The sequence below is a fragment of the Drosophila simulans genome, chromosome X (assembly GCF_016746395.2).
Source record: "Drosophila simulans strain w501 chromosome X, Prin_Dsim_3.1, whole genome shotgun sequence".
Taxonomy (NCBI): Eukaryota; Metazoa; Arthropoda; class Insecta; order Diptera; family Drosophilidae; genus Drosophila; species Drosophila simulans.
Window position 1 is genome coordinate 11,296,936 of NC_052525.2, and position 10,095 is coordinate 11,307,030.

Sequence of the window (10,095 nt, forward strand, 5' to 3'; positions counted from 1 at the left end):
GCTTTTCACTATTTGTTTACCCAAACATTTTCGTAGCGGAGAGCGTACGGTGTTTGGCCTTCTTCTTTTTCTTTTTATGGTGTTTGGTTTGTCTGATGCAAATATGCGTTTGCCTTAAGTAACGCAGCAACGAGCACTGACGTGTACATTGCTCCAGGTTAACCGTTATGTTTCCAGCTGGATCTGGATGTTTGCCGTTACTTTAAGTGGGGCGTAATTATTGACGATTTCCTAAAACTATTTTTAGACTTGGTAATTGTTCATTCCGATATTTAAAGTTATAATTTGGGTTCTTATAATTATAAGCAAATAAATACATTAGATATTTAATTTTAGGCTGATTAGCAGCTGTTTTTTAATACTGTGACAACCGGAAATGGTGCTGCAATATTAAAATGTAAATACGAAAGATAAATTTTACGGAATGTAAAAATAACTGCTTATCCATAGTTTTGAGTGGTTAACTAACGGAGTTTTGTATTATAATTATAATTCCCAGAATTTGTATTAATAATATTTATCTGAAAAGTAAGATTTAAAAGCTGTTTAAACAATACACTCAAATTCTGATTCATAAATGTTTTGATAATATCATGACTTATATTTGGGGGGATTCAAATGATACGTTTTCCGAAAAAGTCGAAAACACCACGTTTATCTGGCACTTTCCAGGCATTTCGTCAATCTTCATTTGAAATGATAATTTCCATAAATTAAGCGACTACCGATAAGACCAATCCCCATTCCATATATGTAGCATATTTATAGCGAGTTCTTGACTTATCAGTCCGCATCCGCCCGAGAATGAAAAACACCCACTTTTTAGTTTTCTTTTCTTTTTTTTTTTTTTTTGTCGATTTTTGTAATGACACTCATTCAATATCAATATATTTTCATAACAATACATAATAGCATGTAATAATCTTTTTATCATCTCCCCGCTCAGCGCCCCGTCGATATCGTACCGTACTTTACATTATAAAAGTAGACGTTGACCAAAATTCTGGTTTTTTGGAATCCAGCCAATTTAGGTTTCCTTCTGTCGCAGATTGTGTGCAGGAAAAACTATGGACAGGTTGTACTCTAAGCAATACATTCAATAATCTCTATTCGGTAATTTTCATATCTATTCAAAAAAATTATACAAAAAATAAAAAAAAAGAATTGATACAATCTAGTTTCTCTATGGCAAATTTGCTAAAATTGGATTATGGATAATGAAAATAATGGTCGACGTGGTCGAAGAATGGGCCACATCATCTGCTCTCCACAATATTTAAAGCTTACGACATATAAACATTAATTGCTTTACATGCTGTCGTGTTTTTGTTTTGTTTGGTCAAATGTGTTTGTGGCTATTTGTGATGAAAAGTGAACTAAAATCGCTAAGGTTTTTATACGTATATACATATATATATGTATATGTGTATATAAAAAGTCGGAGCATAAAGAAAAGCACATCGAAAAACGATTAATAGTTAATAGTTTGTATAAGAGTATAGTTACAGTTTTCTTCTTTCTTTTCGGCAATAGAGTGCACAAAAATGGTTTGCTTTCTTCGTATATAATATATAAAGTTGCTTTAAATTGAATTTGTATGCTTGGTTTTCCATCGCGAGTTGCTGAAACACTTGAGTTGCATAGATCCGTTTTAAGTGTGTTCTTAGTTTTTTTTTTTTTCCTTTTTTTTTTGGTTACCATTGTGTGAGAGTTTTTTGGTCCGAAACTGCGACACGAAGTGATTTATTCTATGGATGCATCTTTGCGATCTTAGAATCGCCTCGCCTGCTAGTTAACAATATCAACAAAGGGCAAGCTGGTGTTACTGAAAGAGTGTGGAACCATGGAGTAATCTGTGGACAATACCTGCCGGCAGTTGGCCTCAATTATTTACAACAGACAACTAACAACTGCTTACTTTAAAAGTAATGTCGAAATGTTGATCAAACATGGAAGCTTTTCGAATTAAATGTAGTATTTTGTGACCCATATCATGTGAGAAAGCCAACTGGCTTGGAATTATCCAAAGATTACCCTTTGCCATTGTCAAACCAAAAAAAAAAGACCCATTCTACATATATCTGTGTATATATAGTGGTGTATATATATATTCTGTGTTCTGCTTGGTGCGGTGGCAGCAAATTGTTTCATCATTTTCCTCCATATCATCCTCATCATCAGCATCATCATCATCATCATCATGATCCTTCAAGTTTCTGCGTGCGGCTCCTACTCGTGCCTCACCCCGCAAATGGACAGGAACGTACTGAAGTTGTGCAGGCTGCAGGCCGGCAACACTGTGTAGACAATGGCGGCCGTATCCTGGCACTTGAGTCGGAAATCGTGCAGCGCCTGTAGCAGCAGATCCGTTGCCGGTGCGGCATTCACTTGATAGAACAATTTCAGGTGGATCGACGGCACTGGCTGCTGCTGATCTCCGCCAGCACCGCCCGGTTGCGTGGGCGTGGCCGGTGGAGTTCCCGAATTTGTCGGTTGCTGCGCCTGCTTCTTGGCCAGCGGATAGTCCTTGAGCAGACGATTAACCACGTACGTAAAGATTTCGTCCAGGTGTTCGGCACTAACCGCTTGCGCCAGACGGCAGTGATTCCCTAGAATGTCGTCGCTCAGCTGCGTCAGTTGGGTGGTGGACGAGGCCAGGCCGGTTGACACATAGCAAACGATGGCCGCACAATTGTTCTCGTAGTTCCAGCGTCGACGTATCGAGATGGTGTAGTCGCCCACCGAACAGCCAGTCTCCTCATCTGTAAAGCAAAATAGTGAAAAAAATAAGGATATGTTTTCGTGATCTATAATGTGTGTGCCTTACAATCGAATCGATCGTTGTGCGTATGCGCCCACACCTGCCATTCGACGAGTGCCTCACGCGGCAGTGCCGGCAGCACTATATAGTCCATGATGGCATTGGTGGTGCGACGCTCCCACTGGCGACGCGCCTCGCCAATGAAGGCTGGATGGGTCACAAAGCAGATGCCGTGCACCACATCACGCAGCTGGCCGTGGGCGTTCATCGCCTTCGCAATCCGGCTGATGTGGCGCAACGTGAGCTTGCACTGCGGTCGGATGCCGCCCTCGATGATTGTCATGCTGCCGGGTACGAGGGCGATCTGGCCTGAGATATACGTAATGTCGCCAATCTTTAAAGATACGCGAGTGATTAGTGATTGAATATAGCCATTGGGATCCTTGGATCTGTAAATCTCACCCTGGTGGACTGGCTATATGGACCAATGTTGGCCGGCGCCCAGTGCGAGATGCCCTGCACATGCATCGTGTTCCGTCGCCCGTTGAGCAGCGCCGCCGCAGTCTCCTCGCCCTCGCGATCACGCTCCTCGGCACTGGATATCGTTCCGGCCACCGGCTGGCGGTAGGCAATGGCCTCCATCACCACATGGCAGCCATCGGGCAGCGGACACTCGACACAGACGCGCGTCGGTGGATTGTGGAAGTCGAAGGCGCGATGGTAGACACGATTCAGCAAGGAATACTCGCCGATCGAGCGGACATATAGCGTGACATAGCACAGATCCTGCAGATCGTAGCCCTTGGACTGGCACAAATCGCGCAGCGTGTCCAATGCCTGCTGCATGCCCTGCTCAATGCCCTCCGTTCCGGAGCCTGTCGAGGAATTAAGCAAATCATTAGCAATCGATTTTGCAGTGGATATAAATGTCAAGCGCGATGGCCACTTGAAAAATTTACTCGCAGTGTTCTAGTGTTAATTTACTTCTACTCTGGTTAGACATTTTTAAATAGTTTTAGTTTTAGTCTAATTTAACTACGCAATTTGTCAACATCAAAATTGATTATTAGACACGTTAGTAACAAATTCGAAATGGGTTAGTCTACAAAGATCAAGTGGCCACCGTGCCCATTGAAAGTGATAGCATAGAGATGCAATAGAGACTCTTTGGATACCCTGTATGCCCGCCAGCCACATCCAGCCCTTGGCATTGATGGCCGCTCTGGCCTCGTTGGCCAGTGGACGGAATTCCCGCTCGTACTTCAGCGGACTGGGCGGTTGTGTGGTGGCCGAAGGTGCTGCTGCTCCTGCACCTGCTCCTACTCCAATTCCAACTCCTCCTCCAGCTCCGCCCGGATGACAGCAGGTATTGGCGCTGAGCCCAAGCGAGGAGATGGCCAGCGACAGCGAGCCGCACACGGCGGCCGTGCTGCTGCCGAGCCCATGGCCACCGCCCTGGCTCTGTGAGCTGGCCAGGCTGCTCAGGCCGTCGGCGGTGGTGGTCAGCAGCATGGACGCACAGGCTGAGGTGGAACAGATTGGCGGTCCTCCAACTCCGCCCAGTATCGGCGCCGCCGCCGCTGTGGGCTCGTCGACGCTGGCGCTCTTCGTGACAATGGGTATCGGCGAGGAGGCGGTGGCGGCCAGATGGCGACCAAAGGAGTTACTGCGCGATATCAGCTCACTTTGGCTAAGCGATTCGCGCAGCCTGGTCTCCTTTTCGATCAGTTCCAGCTCCGTTTCGCTGAAATCCGGATCGCTGAGGTCGCTGTACGTCGATTCGTTCAGATCGCTAATATAGTCGAGTGAACGCTTCACGAACACCACCTCGTTGCCGCCGCTGCTGGCCGCGCCCGCCGCCTCCTTTGGCTGCAGCGTCAGTTTGGTGAAATTGATGTAGCCCACCGGGCAGATGGGATCGGCACTGCTGATGATCGTCTGGATGTCCTCGACAACGATGCGCTGCCGGAAGAGCGGGCAGTCCAGGGTGAATGTCTCATACTCGCCACCCTCGCCGCACACATTCAGTCCGTACTTGTCGCGCATCTTCAGCAGGTGCGGCTGCATCTCGCGCAGCGACTTGCCCAGGTGACGATCCGGCACGAGGCCCAGGGCAGCCACCTGTGTCCGGGATATCGGGGGAGATGGAGGCGCCATGGATGGTTAAGCGGGGTAATATTGCGACACAAGGAACACCTTCGATGGTGGGCAGATTCCCAATGCTAGCTAGGTTTACTTTCAGCATATGAACTCTAGGAACTACTACTTTTCATTATTTACTATGACTTCTTCATTCAAAACCTCCATCGTTCGCAAATGGAAATGTGGCATATCATCTCTTTTAGCTCGCAATTTACTATGTTGTTCATTTGCGTACAATACACATGTTGAAGATTCAAATTGATGGGCAAACAAAACAGTAAATTATTTAGTTTATTTACAATTGCTGCATATGGCAGTTGGAGTGGCAGCATCCAGGTGAAATAGCTCATTTTCAGCTGAGCAAGTCGTCGAGCGTTCTGTTTACATGGGCTAAATTTAGCACAAATGACAACTCAGCTGAGGAACTACAGCTAGCGTGGATTGGATACGATTATGAAACCCACAAGCGATTATGTCATGTGAGTCCATCATCCTAAGTACAACCCTTTTAAATCTGCCCAACATCGAAGTTGTTCCTTAACTCTTTCTCTTCATTTCTTTTTTGGATATCTCAACGTGCTGGTGGATTCCTTCGTTCGTACCTTGATGATGATGGCGTGCACCTGGCAGTCGATCATCTCCTGCAGCAATTCAGTCTGATCTCTCCTCCACAGATAGGCCAGGGATATCAGGTTCAGGCGACTGCACACGTTCTCCACACGCACGCGTTGGTAATCGGAGAGGATGGCGCCCACGGCCACCGCATCCACCTGCAGTTCGTGCTGTGAATTGAATGCAGAATGAGTATATATCGAGCGGAAAAGCAGATAAATATAAATGGTACAAGTGCGTATAGGGCGAGGAGTTGGTTGAATAAACAATTAATGAGCTTGGGGCAATAAATATATTATTGGAAAATGAGCTGCCCAAAAACCCTACTTGCTAGTTGATCTTAAAGTCATCGTCATAATCAATAAATTCTCAGTGAATTATAAGTTCCTATATACGACACATTTTCAATGCAATTAATTTCCTATCAGCTCAAAGCTGATCAAATTGTAATGCACGATAACAGCCAAGCGAATGCAAAAATGTAATTACACTGTGAGTGCAGGCGATACTGATACTGATGGGTCGGTTAATAATACTATAATGCCAATGAGGCCTGCCAAACTGTAAACACCATCAACAAAAGCAAATTGTATGATTATATATTATAATACTCCTGGTTTGCGTTGTTATTGTTTTGGTTTCTGCGGTCTTAATACTTTTTGTATCACTATTTTGAGTTTTTTTATTTTATTCTTTTTTTTTGCCTTATTTAACCCGGTGGAATGGTTCACGTGCACGGCAACAGTTCGGTTCGTCCCGTCTCGATTGGTTGGGCATCGCGATAAGATTACCCATCGACCCACCGACCCACCGGCGCCTTCCCATCGCGAATGGATGGATGTACATATACATATACCGAGTATGTGAATATTTAAATGCGATTGCGCCCACCCAATTACCAAGTGGTTTGCGGTTGCAGTTGCAATCTGGGCTGCAGTTGATTGATGCGCTGCAACGCGGATGAGTGGGCACGACCAGGAGCCCAAGGACATGGCACAACAAGCGCGGATAGACGAACCAAATCGCAGATCTCTGATAGGCTCACGAACGAAAATTATAAACTATTACGTACAGTAAACAAAATGTTTCCCACTAATATATAATATATTTCAAGCTCGTAAAGATCCAAAAGGAAATCCCAAGCTCATTTTCTTGCGAATATAGTTTTGATACTGTCTGTAGCTAGTTTTGTCGGTGTATGTAATCCAAACCCACTGAAGGTCATACATATAAGTATATATATATTGAAAATCAATTATGTATTATATACCGAACTTGAAGGGCTTAGCAAAACAAGAGTATCAACACAGCAATTGCAGTCGATTTCTCCCCACTTTTCTTATCACCCATATTAATCAGTGTTTGGGTAAGGGGTTCGGGATTGGGGTTTGAGTTTGAGTTTGGTGCCGGCCAATCATTAAGCAATCAATCACCTTGCATGTCTCCAGCAGACTGTATAGATCCTCGACCTCGTCGTCATCGGTGGGCACGTACTGCTTGCCGGTCTGGGTGCTCTTGCCCTTGGTTTCGCGCCGGTACAGTGGCAATCCCATGGCGCTGGCCAGTATCTCGATGCCCATGTGGCCGACCGTCTGGTACATGAAGCTGTCCAGTTCGTCTGGAAATTGAAGATGCATGATGAGGAGACGCACAGCGGCAAGAGATCAAATAAGGCGTATCGGTGGTAAGTGATAGTGCAAATAGGAATACACCAAAATGGCACTGCTGGAATCTGTTTGTCACAAGAATCCAAATTGAAAGCATACCTTCCTTCTTCAGAACTCAATCATGATTGAAAGGGGATACAGGGTATGTACGATATTTACGTTGGGATAAAGTGGTACGATGTGGTACGTTTTCTATATCCTTTAAACTAAAGACCAAGTGATCGTTGTGGACTCACCTCTGTCCTTGGGATGCAGATTGGCCAGGGCGACGATTTCGTGACCCTCGGCGACGCACTGCATCATGTTGTAGCAGCTGTCCTTGCCGCCACTGACCATGGCCACTACCCGCATCTTGAAGCCGATTTGCGATGCGGTTTCGCTCAGTGTAATGGCTTGTGCTAGTGTTCGTGTGCGTGTGTGTGTGTGTGTGTGTGTGATGCCTCTGCCTCTCTTTTATCTTTAGCTTTATTTTTGGCTTAGTTTGTGCTGCTCGTTAGTCCCGAAGTGCGTGCTCATTTGGTCTGCTTTTGTTGACTAGACTGATTTGCCGTGTCTTTTGGTTTGTTTTTCACTCTTTTCTCTCTGCCGCCACCTCCGCCGTTCTTGTGCTGCAAAAGAAATAGCAATATAAAAGTTAAAAAACACACACCATAAAAAAACAAAAACAAATAAATATGGAGGAGCTGGGTAAGGAAGGAGAAGGTAAATTGCCTGATTACAAAGCTTTCAAACTGTAAAAGTGCCCGTGTGTAATTGTTTTAAAACCGTAAGTGCTTGTTGCTCGTGGAAATTGAATTAAAGCTGGGAAAATACCCCCCCACACACACACATACACGCATGCACAGGCGATCTGATTGCATTATCGCAGGACCTCGCTCTCCGGCTTCCATCCTCTCCTTCGCCGCTGCTTCATTCTCTTCCCCTCTTCCAATTGGAAAATTGCACGAAGGTCACACACACAAACATATACGCGCGGGCGCGCGAATAGATAGATGCTTTTATTTTGCATTTGTTTAGAGCAGAATATTTAAACATGTATAAATCTACGTTTTATAAATAAATCGAATTAGTTGCGCCGGCAGAAGAAGCGCGTGCAGCAGCAACAACAAACATGCGGAGCAGCAAAACAAGACGGCGCAAAGAAAACGAAAGTAAGGCGAAAGGAAATCAAGGAAAAAAAAAACGAATGTGCCTTATATACAATCACACCCACGCACACACATGCATCCACAGATTTGACCCAAATATATTATTTTTAACATATAACACTTTCTTCATTTCCTTTCCATTTTTCCCAATTGGATGAACTCACTCTGGATACCAAAACACAACCCAACACGCACACACACCCACACACGTAAGCACAACCGCAAATAAACACACATTTTGCGAATTTCGAAAAACAACAAACTTAATGCGCCATGTGGCTGTTGTGCAAAAATATGCCGCTGGACAGGATTAGAGGAATGCTGCGGCGAACGGGAGCGATCATGAACGCTTACCAACCCAGCTGGTCGAGCTTTATAATTGTTGTGCGACAGAACTTTACGCCAACGTAAATGGCCAAATTAATTTTTTTTGCCGCTAATGCAGCGACAGTGTTGCCAAATGGCGGTGGTCTGAATTCAATAATCGGTTCCGGCCTAGGGCAATTATATACTAAATAATACTACAAAAGCTCAAATTTGAAAATGAAAAAAATACTAATTAAAATAATTATTCAACAATTCGATCTTGAAAGTATACGTTTTTTTCGGAGCATATGGTGTTTTGATTTTATAGTTAAAAAGACGTTAGCTATTCATATCAAGCTGTTTTGGTAATATTTTAAATTAATTGACGGCAACTAGAATAATCACACTGGTCACACTCGGAGTGTTGCATTGTATAATTTGGTATTTCATGTTACGACTGCCACGGTCACACTGGCATAGCACCCAGAAACCAAAAGAGCGAGACAAAAAACAGAGACAGAAACAGCGCAGCAACCAAAATAATAACAATTAATAATACTAAGTGTCCGCTAAAGATATTGCACGAATAAAGGCAAACGCTCGCCAGCAGTCAGACCAGCTAGTACTAGTTCTTTTCCCTTTCGTTCTGGCAGCAGTCTCTCTTGGTTATTTTATTTTTTTTCTGTTGCGACGCATAAATCGTCTCTTAATCGATATATACATATATATATATAGACCTATATATATAAGTTAACGGGAGAGTACGAAAACAAGGCGAACGTTTTGCAGATTTAATGTCGCAGTTACTTTTTGTGCAGCAAAAACAACAGCATTGGCAGTAAGCAACAGCAGCAGCAACAACAACAACGATAACAATAACAAAATCATAAACGAAAAACGACGAAAAGGAAACTTAAGTAAAACGTACGACGCAGCGCAGTCGTTGTGTCTGTATTGGTGCGTGTGCGTGAGTTTGTGAACGCGAGTGGGAGTGAGCCAGCAATAGGGCTCTGCGTCGACGGCGGCAGCGGCAGAGGAAGACGAAGAAGAAACATACAAAAAAATAGTTCAGTTTTTTTCAAACAAAACTCGAGCTCCGCAGTTGAGAATTTGCTGCGCGTCTCGAAAAAGCTTGTAATAATTAGTAGACGCCCAATATTAAGCAACAACAGTTGGAGGGCGTGGCAAATCATAATAATAAGAAGCACATAAACACAACATAAGGGGGAGACGGAGCGAAAGAGAGAGAAAGAGCAAGACGCAATTGGAGATTTTGTTGCTGCTGCTGCCGCCTGCAACAACCGAAGATAATAATAAAGAGGAGCTCTAAACAAGAACCAAGAACAACAACAGCAACAACTGACGAAAAGCACACACCATAAAGGAAATCAACAACAAAACCTAAAGCGAGAAAGAGAGACCAAGTGAGAAAGAGTAGGAGAGCGAGCAGCTGAAACAT

General features: G+C 44.2%; 1 protein-coding gene across 4 annotated transcripts; it reads right to left on the reverse strand.

Moving 5' to 3' along the window:
- Positions 1-2,078: 2,078 nt before the first annotated feature.
- LOC6725719 lies at positions 2,079-10,095 on the reverse strand. 4 transcript variants are annotated; one of them, XM_016172715.3, is made up of 8 exons: positions 8,685-8,836; positions 7,419-7,790; positions 6,949-7,133; positions 5,506-5,685; positions 3,937-4,882; positions 3,224-3,636; positions 2,828-3,155; positions 2,079-2,762 (listed from the first exon to the last, which is right to left on the reverse strand). In XM_016172715.3, exons 2-8 carry the CDS (start codon positions 7,531-7,533, stop codon positions 2,230-2,232), a joined length of 2,700 nt encoding a protein of 899 aa, XP_016038997.1. In that variant the 5' UTR covers positions 7,534-7,790; positions 8,685-8,836; the 3' UTR covers positions 2,079-2,229. The 4 variants fall into 4 exon arrangements, with proteins under 4 accessions (XP_016038997.1, XP_016038996.1, XP_039152979.1 ...); XM_016172714.3 differs by having other exon boundaries at positions 8,689-8,835; XM_039297045.2 differs by lacking the exon at positions 8,685-8,836 and adding an exon at positions 8,495-8,516.

Coding starts and splice junctions, on each gene's coding strand:
- LOC6725719 (XM_016172715.3), bottom strand. CDS start 7,533: ATGCGGGTAGTGGCCATGGTCAGTGGCGGCAAGGACAGCTGCTACAAC. Junction 4,883..5,505: donor TGCACGCCATCATCATCAAG/GTACGAACGAAG, acceptor TCCCGGACACAG/GTGGCTGCCCTGGGCCTCGT. Junction 2,763..2,827: donor GCACAACGATCGATTCGATT/GTAAGGCACACA, acceptor TTTGCTTTACAG/ATGAGGAGACTGGCTGTTCG.